This window comes from Mustela putorius, unplaced genomic scaffold, assembly GCF_011764305.1.
Source record: "Mustela putorius furo isolate JIRA1106 unplaced genomic scaffold, ASM1176430v1.1 tig00003858_pilon_pilon_pilon, whole genome shotgun sequence".
NCBI classification, from domain to species: Eukaryota; Metazoa; Chordata; class Mammalia; order Carnivora; family Mustelidae; genus Mustela; species Mustela putorius.
In genome coordinates, this window is record NW_025422010.1 from 21,317,455 (window position 1) to 21,337,092 (window position 19,638).

At 39.4% G+C, this 19,638-nt stretch overlaps 1 protein-coding gene across 1 annotated transcript in view; it reads right to left on the reverse strand.

Annotated features, from left to right (window-relative positions):
- The window catches only part of ZNF521 (zinc finger protein 521), a 277,307-nt gene that overhangs the window by 245,317 nt on the left and 12,352 nt on the right, over positions 1-19,638 (reverse strand). The window contains 1 exon segment of the mRNA XM_004742857.3: positions 4,017-4,196. Coding sequence (XP_004742914.1) covers positions 4,017-4,196 — 180 coding nt within the window.

A 19,638-nucleotide genomic window follows, 5' to 3' on the forward strand; every position in this document is an offset into this window, starting at 1 on the left:
TATTAAAGTTGTATAATATATAAAGGAACACATATTATATAATATATAAAGTTGTAAAGGAATAGTATCTTTTGCTTCTATTCTATTTCATAAAGCTGAACGTAAGGATGACTATATGGCAGAAACTCAATAAAAAATAAACGCTAAACAGAACTGAAGGGTTGTTTAACAGCCCACTCTCACCTAAGGTAAGATTTCTTGCTGGCGTAGTATACACCAGCCATGTCAGTCAAGTCCCTATGTCTTTGCTCAAACAGTAGTGATGATTCTACATGAGTAAACCTTCTTTTAAAACACCAGGTATTCTACTGAAAACAGAATCGTACTAATTGTCTGCATTTAATGGGACTTTCCAAAAATTATGCATTCTAAGGGATAAAAAAATGCACTAAGTGGAGTCAATTAAATGTATATGAGCTAGAAAATGCACATAAATCCACAAAGAACACCAATACACACCCAAAAGAATGCTAAATTTAAAAAGACTACAACACACATGTGAGCAAGGTAGCACAACTGGAACTCTCAACATGGCTAGTGGGAGTGTAAAATGGAGCAACCACTTTGGGAAAAGGTTCCAAAGTGCTTTATACAGTTCAAGGTATCTCACCACCCTTTTCCCATGACTCAGCAATTCTATCCCTACTTATTAAATCAAGAAAAATAAAACAGAAAGACCTATCTAGGGAGAGTCACAACTTTATTCATAAAAACCAAAAGCTAAAAATAACCAAAATGTCTCCCAATGAGAGAACAGAAACAAATCATGACACATTCAAATTATGGAACACTACTCAGCAATAAAAAAGAACACATTATTCATCTACACAACATGGATGACTCTCACAGGCAATATACTGAACAAAAGAAGCTGGACTCCAAGAGTATCTACTGCATGATTCCACTCACAAGATGTTCTCAAACTAATCTGTGGTTTAAGCAACTTAAAAGCTAGTGACTTCTAGCGGAGCATTATTGATCAGAAAGGGGTACGAGAGAAATTTCTAGGATGCAGGAAATTATCTCAAGAGGGATGTGGATCATGTGGGTATATGTGTTTTGTCAAAATTCATCATTGTACACTTATGATTTATCAATTTCACTGTATGTAGATGTTACATTAAAATTATAGCATTAGTAAGCAGCTGTGAAACTAGTTAGTTGGTCTGCTTGTCTTGATGATATGAGTAAGCAACTCAGAAATGGCTTAAAGCATACTCTTGTCAATATATTAGGGATGATGAAGCTAGGTTTCTCACTGCCAAAGACTGTAGTAACAAAGATGGAGAGGAACCTGGGGATGAACCTGAAGTGTTGGATTGAAATAGAAGCATCAACATGAACACATGGTTCTCATGTGTATATTATATTAAATTTACATATACACTTCCCTAGTGCCCATATCGTGGTTTCTAAATACATTTCTTCTTAAAAGAATGAGAGCTCCTTGGGGGGGGGGGGGGGAGGCTAATTATGGGACTGGGACAAGAATATGATGAGCCTGGGGCATTTATGTTCAGCTGAAACTAAGGTAAGTCCTCAAATAGATGGAGACATATGAAACCAACACAAGATCCTGTCTGAAGGGATTCCCACTGGCTAAATCTCAGGCACCAAATAATAACAGTAATGAATTTTGACACTGAATACAGTAAAATCCAAAAGCCCAAAGTGATACCAATAAACAAAAAAGTGAACGAATAAGAAAGGAAATTGTGGTAGAAGGCTAATAACGACAAAAATTACAGAGTTAATGGATTTTTATGAGGATGAGGATATTTATATGGTGTCAAAGCATCTTCCCACAAATTATTTATTACTTAGAAAGGGAAGATAGTAACTTTACGCTGGAGAAAGTTGGTGGGCACCACCTTAAAGAAGTATTCAGTGTTAACATCATCAACATGAGGACAAATCAGCATCACATGCCTCCAGACCTAATGCACGCAGTAGAGCACAACATCATTTGGGTGGTGTTCCTGCCACAGAATGATGTAACTCGAATGTAATCGGTAAGCCCAAATCCTAAATACAGAGAGGTACTCTATAAAGTAGCTGACAGAGACTCTTAAAAAATATCACGATCAAGAAAGACAAAGAAAGGCTGAGGGATCATTCCAGGTAAAAGGAAACAAAAGAGACATGACAAGTAAATGTTCTACATGATCCCAAATCCTAGACAAGAAGAAAAGCTCTAAAGGACATTACTGAAATAAATATTCACATTTAAATATCGATCATGGATTAGATAATAGTTTTCTTACGGTGTTAAATGTTAACTTTTCTGAGTTCAAGAAGTATGCTGTGGTCACGTGAGAGAATATTTGTTCTTAGGAAATATGTAAGATATATTTAAAAGGGTTGGATGTCACCAGTCTTTTCTCAGGTGATTAAGAAAAAATCAGTGAAAGAAAAAGATAATAATAGAGTAAATGGGATGAAATATAAATAACCATTGAGTCAGTGAATTAAGTAAATAGTGCTGGGTAGTCTATGGATTGTTTTTGTAATTTTTCCTAAGTTTGGTACTATAACAAGATAAAAGTAACCAAAAATCCTAAAAACCACAGAAAATATGTATTATGGCCAGTATTTATATATGTAACATCAATGGTCAGACTTAAGTTCCAACCAAAGGAAATGGGTTTTCTGAAAGAAAGAAGATTCTAAGGCCTAAACTTAGTCACTGTAGTCCCTTTGTAAAGATCCACAGTGCACTTTTTTTTTTAAAAGATTTATTTATTTATTTGAGAGGCGGAGATCACAAGTAGGCAGAGAGGCAGGCAGAGAGAGATGTGGGGAAGCAGGCTCCCCACTGAGCAGGGATCCGTATGCGTATGCGGGGCCTGATCCCAGGACCCTGAGATCATGACCTGAGCCGAAGGCAGAGGCTTTAACCCACTGAGACACCCAGGCGCCCCAACAGTGCGCTTTAATAAAGAAGCCTATTTCATTGGACTTAATCCAACATTCCCACCAATATCTGTTCAGAAACCCTGACTAAAATGGAACACCTTTTAAAATCTTACAAAAATATCAATATTCTATAAAAAACAGTTGGAGAATCACTTTTTACTAAATACACTTCCTATACATGGGTAATGGAAGAAAGATTCGTGCTGGGAAACTAAGAGAAGGAGAGAAAGAGAGAGTTACACACACACACACACACACACACACACAGCCAGAGAATGTCAGCTTCAAATAGGAGAAAAATGACAGGAATCTAAAAAAATGTATCTACCTAAAATGTCCCACTCAGCCTGATATAGTCTGTTCTTAGAGACTTTTTCTAAGGAGGATAGAAATTTGGCAAACTGAGTGTTAGTTTTATTCAACCATTAAACTGAACATGTCGTCACCCTTCTTGTTATTTTAAATCGGATCCAGAATAACAGCCGCACCTTTGTGGGAATCTACTGTGGGCCAGGCACTGTGCAAGGCTCAGGGAATACAATGACAAATAAGACACAGTTTCTGCCATCCGTGAGCTCGGAGTCTAAAGAGGGACAGAGGGAAGTGAACACATGGCATGGAAACTGTTAAGATGTAATGGATAGGGGGTACTATGTGGGAACACAAAAAGGTACCAAACTCAGGCACAGAGGCATCAAGCAAAGTTCCCCTGAGGAAGTGATATTTACATCAAAATAAGTTAAGATACTCTACATTTCTTTGAAAAACTATTCAAAAGTTTTTCTTCTTCTTTCTTTTTTTTTTTTTTTTAACTTTATTATAACCATCATGTTAGATTCTGGATTCAAGAAGGAAGGAAGGGAGGAAGGAAAAATACCCACTAGCTATGAAAATCAGGTTCAATTCATACTCTTACGGACCGTGACGCTGAGTTTGCCACAAACCACCATCTTAGAATTCTTCCTAAAGCACTTCTAGACGTACCTATGTGTTCAAGTGTGGGAGTAAAACAATGGGGAGAGAGAGAAAGAAAAAGTACAAACTGAAAAAATCAGAAATAGAACAGTGTGCGAAGACAAGGAGTGATAAGTATTGTTTACCTGTCAACTGACATTGATTAATCTTGTGTTCGGTGATGTCGCTCAGTGACTCAAACACCTGGAGGCAGCTGTCACAGCTGTGCACAGCCTCGTCTTCCAGCTCCTCTCCGTCTTCCGGCCTCTTCTTACAGTCTAGTGCCTCTCCATCTTCAGCCTTGTCTTCAAGTTTACAGTTGGGGTCTGAAAGAAAAGCAAGACTGTAAGTATGGGATTTAAAGACGGGTTCTTTTCAAGTAACGTTTAATCTTCTTGCTACCAAAAACAGAAGCACCATTTTCCTCAAAGCTGCAAAAGGAGGGCTTCGGGCACATTTTATTCTACCGGAACCCAAAGTGAGTCTTCCCTAAGAGGTGTCGCTTCAGGAGGGTGGAAGCTTTGCCTTTCCTCCACCACGCGGGACTCTTCTCCTCGCTTCCTTCAAGTAACTCATCCGTCCACCTTTCAGGTGAACGTTGCCATTTTTCAGGGCCTTTTCGGCGCTTTTGCTTAAAAGGTAGAGATAAATCACTTTTAAAATTAAAGTCTCCGATGTAAAGGGAAAAAAAAACCACTGTGCTTAAGAATGAATTCCCTTTCTGCTAAATATACTGTTTCACGGGAAATTACCCGAATTAGCCAAAAGTCTAGAATAAGCTAAGCTAATTACCATAGGCACGAAATTGACCTTTACTTACAAACCGGTCAAAACACACAGTTACCCCATTATTTGTTAGACAGCGATAGCAAAATAAGCTCTACCATGCAGCAAACCATTCTTACAAACACGGATTCAAGTGTAAATATATTGGCATGTCTCCTGTTTTCAAACAAGCAATCACCCAAAAAAAGCAATACATACGAGGAGCAATTATAAATTACAATTAAGTCGACGACTTACACCAGCATTACCAATGTGGAAAAGCTAAGGTGGCAGTAAAACTACAAATAGTTCTAGCCTACCCCTAAGAATCATACACAAATAGCAACAGAGAGTAAGAGAGTAAAACACACGTAACATTTTTACTTAGAGCTCTATACATACTTTAAATACTTTTTGACTCTATGTGCTGTCTTTGACTCAACTTAGAGACGTGCCCCCAAACATCTTGGTGGCACCCCTCTTCTTCACAAGAAAGCAAAGGTGGGGAAGGAAGAGAAAGAGAGAATATGCCTCTTTAGGGGAAACTGGGTAATATAATCGGTGACATAATTTATGGGACATTAATTTCTAACAGCGAAAAGTCCTCCGATGTCAGAAATATAAAATTATGTCTCAAAATATAGTCAATAAAATGGTTATAAAAGAGTTGTATCAAGATACCTAAGAAATATGTAATGCATTATCTGTAGTCAATTTTTTTTCATATGGGGAGATAAAATTTGAAATGTTAAAATCAAGAATTCACAGAATCAAAATTAGCCCAGATTTCTTAGAAAAGTCTGTAAGTGCCACCACTCCACCATCGTCCCGTATGGAAATGCTGCTCTTTGATGCCCAGCGTGTAACACGCATCTACAAACCCTACTCCTTACAAGTCACTGTGGTCCCCTTTTTGCTGGCAGTTGTTCTAAAGCCTTTCTTCACGTCTGCAATAAACTTCACTCTATCACCACCCTTCAGATGATTCACGTATGCCAAAATCAACTTCCATTTCAACATATATAATAATCTCTTGGGTTCATGAACAAAGCAGAGTTCTCATCTCAAAGAACGAGTATTCTGTTTGTTGATTCGTTTTTAAAGAACGTAGTGTTTAAGTGAATTGGTAATTTGGGTTGATTTGCCATCTGGAAAATTATTATCTCCATGCTCTACACAGGGCCCGTTTCAATAGACTGGGGGTTTGGCTGCTCATTCCCGGGGGAGTGATCACGGGATCTTTTCTGTGTGTCTTGTACTTTGCCCAGCATAGCACTGTGGCCAGGTGAGGGCTTAGTAAATATTACTTAGTGATGATAAAAAGGGAGAAGAGTGAGGGGGAAACAGAACGTACATAAAAAGTCCTTCAACTGCTATTTTTGCTATAAACAGGAACAGATCGGGTACCACCGAATTAAAAAGTACCTACATGCCTACATTTCCCAAAATTGGCACGATGATCCCATCACATTTGACTTTGCTGGTTTCAGATGTTTCATGTAGAGCCGCAGACGCAACAAATAGGCAGTGGTTCAAAGATCTCCAACAAACTAAAACTATGTGCTAGAATACTGCCAAATTAGAAAGAAAGTCCAGAAAATAAATAACCGTCCCAATTCCGGCAGACGGGCCCTCACACCACTAAGCACTTGTTGGAAGGCAGTCGGCACACGCTGAATATTCTCCCTTGTTTAGCATGAGATTCCAGTTTCTCATAAAACTGATAGCACTGAGGGAAATGTGGGGGCTAGGTCTGAATTTTAATACGATTATTTAAATGCTATGCATCAAGTTTGCAGGCCTGTTTTTAAATAAGAAGACACTCTGAATACTTTCAGTAGCACGCAGAGAAAAATGGTAAAAAACTCACTTTCCTTATTATTCAAGAATATGGACACTTTACACGAATCCAGTATCAAAAATATCAAACAAGGGCGCCTGGGTGGCTCAGTGGTTAAGCCGCTGCCTTCGGCTCAGGTCATGATCTCAGGGTCCTGGGATCGAGTCCCGCATCGGGCTCTCTGCTCAGCAGGGAGCCTGCTTCCTCCTCTCTCTCTCTCTGCCTGCCTCTCTGCCTACTTGTGATCTCTCTCTGTCAAATAAATAAATAAATAATCTTTAAAAAAAAAAAAAAAATATCAAACAAATAGGAACGCACGCATGATGCTTGAACTCTTCAAAGCTTAAGGATGACTCCTGTCCGTGCTTCTGACACTGTGGCTAGTTATTAAAATAAGGGTCATTTTAAGACTAATAAAAAATGTTTTTGCTTCCACTGCTGCATTTACAGATAGAAACCTTTAGGGACTGAAGTCAGTCAAGCTTATTCACTTCTGCTGCAACTTTAGGATGCAGGCTCCAGCCAACTGGCGAATTTGTTTTTAGGTCACCACTTAAGAGGGACCCTCTTGGGGTGTGGGGTGGGATTATAGCCTATGATGTCTTGGCGTAACGAGTGCTAGGATCTCAGTCTCTCTCTCTCTCTTGCTCTCTCTCTGCGAGTAGATTTTTTTTTCCCAACCTTCACTCCCATGAAGAATTATTTCTCGCCCATTCAAAAGATGTTTATTTGTGTTAGGGGGCTCCGTTCCTAAAGTCAGTTGATGTAAGGAAGATTCTGGAAAGCTTACATGGTCGACCATTTCTTTCCCACAGGTGGCTACACTTCAATAATTGCACATGGCCTTAGTTATGCAGTTTTTATAAAGTCCTTTGAGATCCAATCATAAAAAATAATTGTATTACTCCGCGAGCCACTCAAGTCTCTGACTTCAACCTAAGGGGTTATAAATACAAGGTTCATGCCTGTAAGAACTGCCCTTCTCCCAACACCACTTCAAGAAAGACAACTGTTCTTTCAACTCGATTGTTGTGCTCCCAACTACCCCGAAAGGCAGTATTTTTAAATATCCACAGATCCCTGCACTACAACCGCAAACCCCATCCCAGCTGCAGGCCGGACTCTCTGTCCTTTGACCTAAAGGACGCCACTCAGACCTGTGACGTCCATCACTACTGAGCTCACGGCACCACCTGCTTCCCAGCTCATCCCTTCTAAAGGTTGCTGTGAAGCCCTGCATGGATAGTGTTCTAACCTGGATAAAAGACTTAATTTTGGAACAAAGACACAATTATTATTACAAAAAATAAATGGCAGCTCTCTGTTTCCAATTTTGTTAACTTTACTTATAAATGGAAACTCAAAAGAAGTATGTTTTTCCCCTTATTATGCTCTCTGGCAGGTGGTGCTTTCCTTCTCATCCTCCCCTTCATAGGGTTGTTATTGCTATAACTTGGTTTAATAAAATTTCAACTTTGGGGAAAATGAAAAATTGCACTGGCTTAAAAGTGTTGGAGGCAATAAACCCATGGACTTCAATTAATTTCAAGTGCGGGATCAGTTTAAGGCCAACCAGCAGAAATTCTATTCTGTCCATGTAAAAATGAGGTTTCACCACATTTACTTTTTATAACCTATATAAAAGTCAAGTCAAAGTAATGAATATCTAAAAGCCATCTCAGTGGACTGGCAAAGACTATCTGTATTCTTGAAACTCATCTTACATATTTCTCTCCGTGCAACAAGGATCCCATGCCTGATCAAAGCTAAAATGTCAAACCACTGAGAAAACAGCCCAATTTCCAACCCATTTCACTGCCTCGAAGTGGACCTCCTTCCAAGCCACTTTTGCATGGAAAAGCACTGGCAAAAGAAAGAAAAACTAAGAGATCATGTGGTTATAATTATTACCAGGCAAGGAATATTTCTGCAGCTCAGTGGTAAAGTAAAACTCTGTCGCTCCCTTCTCCCACTAGTGTCCATCGCAAAACAACTGCCTCATTAAATCTTTGCAGTAAGATTAATATGCCGTAGCTGCACGACATTTATAACTTGGTACTCTATAAAAAGCACATTTAATGGTAAGAGCCAGAGCCTAGATACAAAGTATTACTATAAAAACTTCTGGCAGCCAGTACACAGTGCAGGCCTTCGGTCCTTCTTGCAGGAGATACAAAGGAGGCTTTTCCTGATGAATTCCAAGCACGAAGCTCTACCTTACAAACCCGAGTCAGTTTTTACGAGAGTGGCAGAAACACAGGATTCTGAAGATGATGTAAATATGAATGCAAGACGATTCCTTAACAACGAAGATTGGCAAGAGATGAATGAACCCAAAATACTCCACTTATACACGCACGCAAACTTAAAACATGACCATTTCCTAACAGTCTGCTCTCTGGTCATAGCCAGCTTTTCACCAAATTAAACAACCATGGCATGAATTACTCAATCTTAAATCAAGCCACACGATGCCAGTAAGTTCAAGAAATCGCCAACTAAAAAGTGCATACTGCCTAAAAAAAAAAAAACCCAAAAAACAGAAACAGATACTTCTTGGCTGCACTGGGATGACCGTGACCTCCTGGATCTTAATTACCCAAAACTATGAAAAAAAGTAAACGTTCAAGAAAAAGTGGGCCCAACACTACACTACTAGTGGGCTAGTAAAAATACGCTGTTTTTGTCACTTGAGAAAGCTGCCTCTGTTTTCTTCTAAAGACTTTGTCTAAAAATTAAGAGAGCATTAAAACTTGGTGTCTCCTTCTCAGAAACTCTGCGATAAATAAGTAAACAAATAATTGATACAAATGCAACTCCCACTCAAGTCCCCCAAATCACTACAAATGATGGAATCAAATAATCACCAACCGTCTAATGTTGTTTTTAAAGTTCACATCTGTACGTACAGCTAGCTCTATGGTTTACTGGCATGGTTGGAAGCCCCATGCCTAAAAAGAAAAACCAAATGTTCTCTGTTTAAGGCAAACCATGTCCAGAATCATTCCTCGGGTATAAGCAGGTTCAAACTACATTCACTGAGGTATCTTGACACTTTTTAAGAACAGAGGAAAAGTTACCTTCAGGCTACAAAGAGTTAAACAGGGAACAGAAAGCCTTCCTAGTTTTCAAAAACCAAAGGGCGGGATCATTATTTTGTGCTTTCTGGGCTCTAGCTATGCATTCTAACTTGAAATCCCATAAGATGAAAACAGATTTAGGGAGAATAAATCGCACACTGTTATAAAATGGCAAGCAGGCTGTAATGAAGGAATGTAGCATTGCCAGACTGTGCAGCCGTCTGGCCCACCCACGCCTGCTGGTCTGCTGCCTCGTTTTTTTTCCTTCTACTGTCAAGAAAAGGTAAACAAACAAAACAAAACAAAAACAAAAGAAACCAGTGCGGTAGCCAAGGATGCACACCCAAAACCCAGTCCTCAGCCAGGCAGGACAGCACCGGCCAGCACCAGCACCTGTCAGGCACCAACAGGTCTGAAGAGCTCATGCGGCCAAGGAGAAAAATATGCTTTTTACTTTTCCTGCAACATTTATTTGCAACCACTCTATTCTCGGAAAGTTATTAAATTGCCTTACATTAAAAAAAAAAAAAACCTTTTATGTATGTACTTGCTCTTTCTTTTGTCTATAAAATCTTCCCAGACAGAAAGAATGATCTCTCTATTAAACAAAATCACGCTGTTGAATTTAGAATTTCCGCGGTGTTGCTTGATTGTTCTACAGGTCTATCGAGGTCCTTGAAGACCAAAGAGAAATATCACAGATGCACTATAATCAAGGAGAACATGCCAAACATGAATTTATTACAACTCTTCTATCTACAATGGAATCCCTTGCAGGAAAATGCTAAGTGGGGGAAAATTCACCTTGGGAGAGGTTAAAAACAACAACATCAACACATACACACACACACACACACACACACACACACACAGAACCATATACACACTCCTCGGAACCAAAAAAAACTTTCTCCCCTTCTGATCAGAATCCTACTCCAATTTCCACTTCTTCCTCCACTTCACCCCTCTTTATCCTGAACATACAATTTAGATGAAAGCAATTTGAGCACTACAACTTTCATAAAGAGTGTTTATCAATGCACTCCTGCCTTAAAGTCATTCAACTTTCAAATTGAATTACAATGGCTGCCTTGTCACACCTTCAGCAAATGACTGTTTACTAAGCACTGATGCTCAGCGAGAGGCATTTGGCTAAGGCCCTGGAGATGTAAAGCCTGAGACCTGGTCCTGGTCCCAAGGAGCCTGCAAGCTGCCGCAGAGTTTCCCAACTGGCAGGTCAAGAGCGGGTCTGGTCAGGTGTTGCGGGATTCTCTCATTCAGTCCTGGAAGCGGTCACGTCCAGCTTGGGATGATGGCACTGTGGTCCTCTTGCCTTCCCATTTACCGGAGTGCGTCATTCGAAACTTAGCATTTTTCTGCATCTGCCTTGATGTGAGAGGGCTGGCAAGCATGAGTGCAGGCGTGGGGGAGGGAGGATTTACAGATGAGTAAATCCATGAGTGCAGAAGGTGGGGTAAGTACTCAGAGAGGCCCAGAGACCAGGGCATTTAAATCACATAGGGCAGAGCAGGAAATTTTTACCTAAAGAAGAGCAGCTTGGACTAAGTTTGAAAGGATGGGTAGCCCTGGGGACAAGTAGAAAATGGCTCTCCAAACAAAGGAAACATTGGTAAAGGCACACAGAGGCATAAAACCACACGATGCCTTCCAGGAAGTACAAGTTTTTCTGTGCTAATGAAATGAGGGGTGCTGCACCGAGTGGGGGTAGGGGGGAGCCTTGGCAGAGAAGAGGATGGAAAAGCCGCTAGATCACGAAGGAACTACTGTGAGCTAAATGTTCACGTGCTAACCTCAGAACCAGGGGAAGTCACGGGAGGACAGAAGGAGAGAGGGGCTGGATCTCGCTTCCGTTTTAGAAAGATGCCCCACTGGAAAAGCAGAGGGTAGGTTGTTAGGGTACCAGATCTGGAAGCAGGGAAACCAGTCTGAAGGCTATGACCTGAGGCAGGAAAGGAGGGAATAGAGTGCAAACAGTCCATGGCAGGGGGGAAAAAAGGCACAGGAGTCACTACAGAGACAGGACTGTACACTGTGTGTAGCCATAAGAAAGCGAGGAGCTGGCTTATGACTTCCAGGTACAGGCTGTAGGAGAGCCATTCCTGGAGATGGTCTTGGTTTTAAAACAGGTGTATTAATCGAGGTTAATGGCTTACTTTTTCTCACTGTGTTCACACCCAGAGTTTGCCTTTTATCCATAATCCCACCAAAGCCATAACTGGAGAGAGACTGGCCAGAAATATCACAATCCCACCAGCTAACTTTTTAATCCAGTGCAAGAGATTTGCAGGGGTCCCTATGACACCTGTGGGGATTCAGGCCTTCGGTGAGATTCCCTTTACTTTAGTCACATTTCGAACATACACACAGCCAAGGGAAAACAAATCCAAAATTTGACTAAAAACAGAAACAACGATTGATTCTAACGTCTCTTTTTTCAGAAATACTGTAAAACGTTTCTTCGGACAACTACAATCACCAATGAAACATACTTGAACCTAGGAGCTAGACATTTGGATGTTTGGGAAAGGGTCTGCTTATTTCCTCCTTAAATGTAGCAAATAAGCTGTAGCTTAGAAACATTCACTCCACCCCAGCCAAAGAAAACCTGGGGCAAAAAGCCTTTGTATTCCAGACATCATACTCCCTGATACTTCTACCAACTGTTCTTATTACTTTAGCTATTTTAGATAACACCAATCCAATTGTAACAGTATTTCTGAATTCCACACTTAAAGTTAATGGTCTCAACAATTACTGAAACCCTGGCTTAGGGAGAAAGTGTTTTGTTTTGAACAAGAAACACTCGCTTGTCGCAATGTAGCAGTGCTCATCTTTACGTTTTGAGAGGAAAATTCACAAAATTAACATTCACAAAAATCAATCCAATTCTATCACTCAATTCTCTTGATTAGTGACTTTGCTTTTTCTTTTCTTTTTCTTTTTTTAATTTGGGAAGGTCCTCTTCTAAATTTTAAATGTTGTATTTGAAAGACCAGGACAACTGGATTTGTCTCGAGATTGTGAATTAAAGACAAAATTTGGGGACTTGAATAATAAATCGTATTAAATGCACTCATATCATCCAGGAATATGAAAATTTTGTTGTTGATGTTGTTTTTCTCTCTTCCCTATAGCAGCTCTTATTGGTTCTCAAATTGGGGAATCCAACTGTAATTACAATAAAGTAGAAAATGCTTTGAAAACAAATTATTTAAATTTTTTTAAAATTTTCTTTTAAAATTTTCTTTCTGAGTTGAAAGTGGAAGGCCCACTTTCTAAGAAGTGATCCCATTCAGGAAGATAAGAAAGAGGTTTCTAAACCACTGCATTGGTACCATGATGGCTCCGTGAAAGAACAAAAAGGATAAAAGAGAAAAATCCTACCAAATAGATACATGTTTGTATAATGAAAGATCAGAGCAAAATGTGGGGCTATGATTTATGACTTATGAGCTATTACAAAATACAAGAAAATTTATGTATAATTGGAAAAAAAGAAATTCATTCTGTTCTCCTCTAGTTGAGCTAATAAATTTCAAAATACATGCAACCCTAAATGTCTACGGTTCCTTTGACCTGATAAACAAAACAAGAAAAGCAACACAACCAAAAATAAACTATAAAAATAGATCATTATTGAATGAATACCATTTCTGCAAGACTTCCCTTAATGAATATGACACAAAGGAAATATAACAGCATCATTTTTAACTTTTTAACTGAACTCTTCATTTCTTAGAACACAATTCCTTAAGTTTCTATATGTGTTTAATTAATGTTTTTCTTTAGTTTTAACTCAATCTTTCCAAAAACCAGATTTTAAAAATGCATTTTTCCCTACAGAATGACAACCTTGCCAAATGTGCATTCAATCTGCATGTATCTGCAGACAAGTAATAAAGACACCAATGCCATTAGCATAATCAATACACAATTTACAGAGCTACCCAGATAGAACTGAAAGTGAACGTGTATGCCATTATTAGTAACTATAAATTAATAGTCATTTGTGGAAATATGTTCCCACTTATATTGTTTCAATCCTGACCTGTCAAGGTAATGTGAGCATATATTAAATATATGTATATTGTAACATGTGTATTGTAATATGTATATATGTAGATACAGCATTTATGTTATATATAAACATACTTTAAATGAGGATATATTATCAGATAATCTCCAAATATGTATGAAGTGAATTAACTAAATCAATCAATCATTAAGGAGAATGGCTGATAAATAAGCACCCATATTTAGTCATTTTGCTTTTTCACCATGTGATTTAATAAGCAAATACACATATATCTGTGTGTGCATATATGTGTGTGTGTGTGTGTGCATATGTATATATATATATACACATTTCGCAAACATAATTTTCAGTAAATACACATGGGGAAGTAGCATGCATGTTCTCAGATGGTGAACTAGGAGGGCCATATCTCATCCTATTTTCTGAAAAGCGTAACAAGGGATCTAATGAAATCAATTCTACTACTGCTGCTTTTAATTTTAAAAAATCCAATGCTTTTGAAACTTCCTTTTCAGCCAACACAATCCAAAAAAAAAAAAAAAAAAGTAAGTGCCAACTCTGAAATGCCATACAGAAGACATCAGAATTAAAGTCGTTTTTTTCGGGAATGGTGATGTGTCATGCCCAAGTCCTTCCACAGATGACACCAATGTCCCACCAGTCCTTGGGGCAGCCCATCCCCAACAGTTATGTCCATCTCTTCATAGCACAAAGAAAATTTGTGCAAAAAAGGTAGCATATTTCAAAGAAAACAGACATTGCTTAAAGAAGGTAACGTACCAGCTGGAAATCGGAATTTGCTTCTCCACACAGTGTATTTGAACAGCTAATGCGATGTTACCAGGAGCCTATTCAACCCCAAGTCAGATCCACTGCTATAATTTTGCAGGCACAACCATCCCTCATTTTCCCCTATCACTCAGATCAGTGGGCTCCACCTTAGCTAATCTCCTGAACTTTGAGTCAAAGTATCCCAAGGAAGACCTTTGAAGGTCTACTCAGCTTCTGGGAGGATGTCTTTCTGCTGAGATTTTACCAGCAATGGGAAAACACTCCTGGATCTCTTGCACCAGCACCCCAGCACCACCTCCTCTCCAAGACCTCCCAGATCAGCTTTCTGAGGCATGCAATGCTTTTATCAGCAGCCAAAGCCTTTAATCACACAATTAGGGATTTGTCAGGTTTCCACTGCTTTTAATTCTCTTTCAGGTATAACTGACTAATAATTTTTTTTTCTTGTAGAAGTAACTTTCTCTGGGGAGGTGGAATAGGGGAGGGAACTGAGGTCTAGATGTTTAAGAAAAAGGGAACAGCAGAGGAGAAATGTGGGGGCCAGAGGATTAATTATGTCCACCTCCTGATTTGGCTTAAGGTTGGTCCTGGCCTCTCCTATTTGAAAATTGTGAGACTGAAGACTGTCCATTTTCAAGTCCAGAAGTCTACATTCTTTTTCTACGTCAGCCATGCTTATTGGAGGAGCCTCACTTTCCTCACCTATAAAATGGGAATAATAATAACTGACGTAAGATGCACTTCAGATCAAATGAAACAAATACACAGCCTTTTCGGGAACATTAAAGAGATTCCCAAATGCAAACTATTTGCCATAAATAGTGAGCTCACATCCATTGCCCGCCTTTTATTGTAGAGAATGGTTCCTAAAAGTTTAATACAAAAATTCACACAGTTTCTCCCAGGCTGTCTCCAGAAGGGGAAATACGTTCTGCAGGACACAAAAAGCCTGCAGAACTGTATCACCCTTCAGGACTTTGCAGAACAGGGAAACAGGATAAAACGTGCATTCTTCCTCAACTGCCCCATGAATTTCTTCCATAATAAAAGGCTACGACTAGTTACTAACTTGCTTATAGCCAGATACATGTTGGGTACCTTACTTTTGTTACCTGATACAACAATCTTTTTTTTTTTTTTTTAAGATTTTATTTATTTATTTGACAGAGATCACAAATAGGCAGAGAGGCAGGCGGGGGTGGGGGAAGGAAGGGGGGCGGTGCGGGGAAGCAGGCTTCCTACCAAACAGAAAGCCCAAGGTGAGGCTCGATCCCAGGATGCTGGGATTATGACCTGAGCTGAAGGCAGAGGCTTTAACCCACTGAGCCACCCAGGCGCCCCTGATACAACAATCTTGTGCAGTAGATTCTTGCCATTTTATTGGTAAGAAAAATGAGGGTTACAAAGGTTCAGCAAGATGCAGGATTCAAACACAGGCCTGTCGGGCACTGGGTCCCTAGGGTCAACTTACTGGATCATGTTGGTTGTAGCCCCAGGACCAAAAGCCTGAGACCCTGACAGCTAAAACTTGAGTACAGAAGGTCATCTCCCAGAGCAGTGAGGCCCAGATTTGGGCTCTTATAAGAGTCAGGGAAAGTCACTTTTCCTTCCACAGTTCAGAATGTGCATACCTGGGAATGGCAATTCATAAAACTAGAAATCAAGAGACTAGGATTCTCCCCTCTTTGCATCATGATGTCCTAGGGTGACTTGGAATGAGGCACTAATGCTTTTGGGTCTGGATCTCGGAGGCAACGGGGAGATGGGGGCACTAAATCTTGACCCCTCGGAACTCTCTACACCTTGCTTGCTCTTTAACTCTTCCCTGAGACTCTCAGGCCAAACAAAACACCCTTCCTAACACATCTTCTAGAACATCTATTTTAAATGATCTCGAAGTGGAATTTCTTTTGTCACTCACTATCCATTGAAGGATATTCCACTCATTAAAAGTGGCCTCGTACAATCCTCTTGACTCTCTCCACTCTGATTTTCATTACTATTTCTCTCACTTCATTTAGCATTAAGGTTGAAGGGAAAAAAATATAAATGGCTATGAGAAAGTCATCTGATTGGATATATTAAGGTTTTAGGCTTGGTCCGAATAGAAAGGCAACTTTAAGACAGTGACAATTTCATGACAATAAAAAGAGACAATAGCAGCCACAGAGAGGACAGCAGACGGACGGACGAGTGTGCAGGTCAACCAGCGGCCGGTGGCTGGGTTTCTCCAGCCCGAAGGGACCCCTGGAGCCCAGGAACCCTGAAGTGGGGATAGGAAGATTTCATGAACTAAACGCAGTAGAGCTAGTGGCCGAACGAGCCAGGGGAGGCCACGGAAATAAAAATAAAGCAAAATGAACCATTAGGATTTACCGCAGAATAGAATGGAGGAGAAGTTAAAAGGAAAGAAATTTCCGACGATCTGCCCCCAAATAAGGGGCATTTTTGATTTCACATAAAATGAAAACCGTGGCTAGCCCCAGCCAGACGCGGACTGGTAGTTAACAGCAGTGACAGTCCTGGGTCCTCCGTCCATCTTCACACTCTGTACTCGCAAGTGCTTCCAGACAACACTGGATTCCACTCTGAAGGCTTGAAGAAAATGCTTCTAGATAAATGTGCTGATGAGTATGGTGATGTAGAAAAGCATCCCCTTGTTTGGCTAATTCCTATGTAAACGCAAACCTAGATTTACCTTTTTAATTTAAGGATTATTAATAAATCTACTATGATTAAACCTTCATAATGATACGTGAATTATTTGTCTCTAGTTCCTCTCCCAAGAACAATTAGCCTACCTTGGTAAATTAGCATTGGCCCTTTTGCAAAGAACCTCAAAAACACAGACCTGACTTACCAAAAAAGATGGCAGAGGCTCTAAAATTAATTAGCTCCACTTTATGTTTCCATTATCTTTTAATTGGAATTTCTACAGGAATTTTTCTTTCATTACTCTGTCTACATTGACAACGTATAAAATGCGTTGGAACCAGGCACTAATTCGGCCATTGTGAAGGGGCTAGCCATGACACTGAACCTAGCAAAGACATCTGCAAAGAACCCACCCAAGACAGGCCTCTGAAAAGGCTGTGTGCAGCTCCACAGAAATCCCTACTCCTAAACCACACCAAAAAAGAATTTTTTAGAACAGAAAATAGTTGTATACCATGGGAGGAAGAACTTCCTCGCAAGACAGAAAACCTTCGAGACTAAGAGTAAAAATCATTGTCTAGGTACTTCTTATTTGCCAGACATTATTCTAAGCGCTGACATGAATTAACTCTCAATTCTCATAAAAACTCTATAAATTAGATACTACTATTACCCTCACTTACAGATAGAGAAACTATCATCCAAAGTGATATCATCACTTGCCCAAGGTCAACCAGACTAGAATTTCAATCCAGGGTAGTCTGGCTTAACAGCCATGATCTTAACCACCATATATACTGACCCACTAACTCAATGTTTGCTGAGCACCTACTACATTTCTAGAAATGTGGTTTCGCACTGGGGAAACAGGTGGGAGGGGACTAGACAAGACCCTGCAGCCAGTTTAATGGGACAGACAAAACTAAAAACTAATAAGAATGATCAGAAAAGGGAAAAAAAAAAAAGCTTTCTATGTCAGACACAGAATCTGTTACTTACAAGGGAAGGCACTGACAAAACTGAAAATAAATAATTTTAAACTTCTGTACGACAAAAGAAAAAAAAAATTACCACACACAAAGTCAAAATGAGGAACTATCTGCAACACTTAAGTCAAAGGAGTAATTTTATTAAGATGAGCTGCTTTCAAACCAATGACAAAAGAGCCAAGGAAATACAAAGACAATTCACAGAAAAATAAATACAAATGATGTATAAACATAGGAAAGGATGCTCATGATTATAGAAATGCTAATTAAAATGTCAATGAAATACCAGTTTGCTTGTTTCACAAGTCACATTAGTAAAGATAAAGTATTTAAACACAGATCCTCTCCATCCCTGCTGCTAACAGCGGTGTGAACTGGAATTACCTCTGTGGAGGGCACACTGGCAAGATCCATCAAAATGTGACTTACATGTTCCCTTTACCTCACAATCCCATTTTGGGGAATTTATCCCATTCATAAAATCATACATGTCAGCAAGAATGTGTATATGCTTATCGAAGCAACATCTGTAAATAGTAAATCAAGCAAACAAGTAAATAAAGAGAAAGAAGCTGATGGCCATCAGTCGGGCAAGGGCAGATTGATGGAATATCATGGCGTGGATAGTACAGTGTTATTAGAATAAAAGAGATAGTACACTGTTATTAGAATAAAAGAGAGGTCCTCACAGTTGGTATGGAGGGGCTGCTAGGAAATATATTTAGGGAAGGAGCATGGAGACCTCTCTCACTTGTGTTGGGGAAGGAAAGATATCCAAACTTACCTGCTCACAGACTGCTGTTTGGGGACTTCGTGAATAATACTATTATGAATCCAAAGAACAGAAAATGTCTAAAAAATGTGAGTTAAAAAGTTTGGGTAGGTAGATTACTTTTTTACGATCTTCCAGTTTTCTCTGTGTAAGTTTTCAATTATAGAATGTACTATACAGAAGATACAAGTACAGAATCAGATTGCTGATGTACTGTCATATTCTAGTGTTTACTGAACTCCTTGATGTGGAAATTGTGCTAAGAATTTGCAAAGATCGTAAGCAGAAACATATTGCACAGTTTGAATACATTTTCTTAAGTATCTACAAGGCAAAATGGGGGAGAGTTGTTAAATTGTCTTATGATACCAAAATGAGTGAGTTTATCCAGTATTTAGACAACATTATGAGAACGAAAAGAAATCCAGATGTTTGCAAGAATAAGTAGATCTAATGATGAAAAAAAACTCAACAGATGTAGTTAGGGTAGTTTACTTAAGAGTGGAAAAACAAAGGATGGCCTGAACTTAAACACAAGTTAGCCAAATGCAAATTATATAAAAGAGATGACACTTGTATGAATTAAAAGCATACTCTTGCTGCAAAACCAAGTACTGGCTAGAGTTAAACAACATCATGAGGGAAACAAAGAATCATCTCAGTAAGTCTTCAGACTGAGAGCTTCATGAAACCCACATGCAACGGGGTCTGACTTGTTCCTACTATATCCTTAGTACCTGACACATAATCAATGCTCAACTAGAAATTCCTACAGAATGAATGACCTTGTTTAATAGCATTCCAAAACATATTAAACT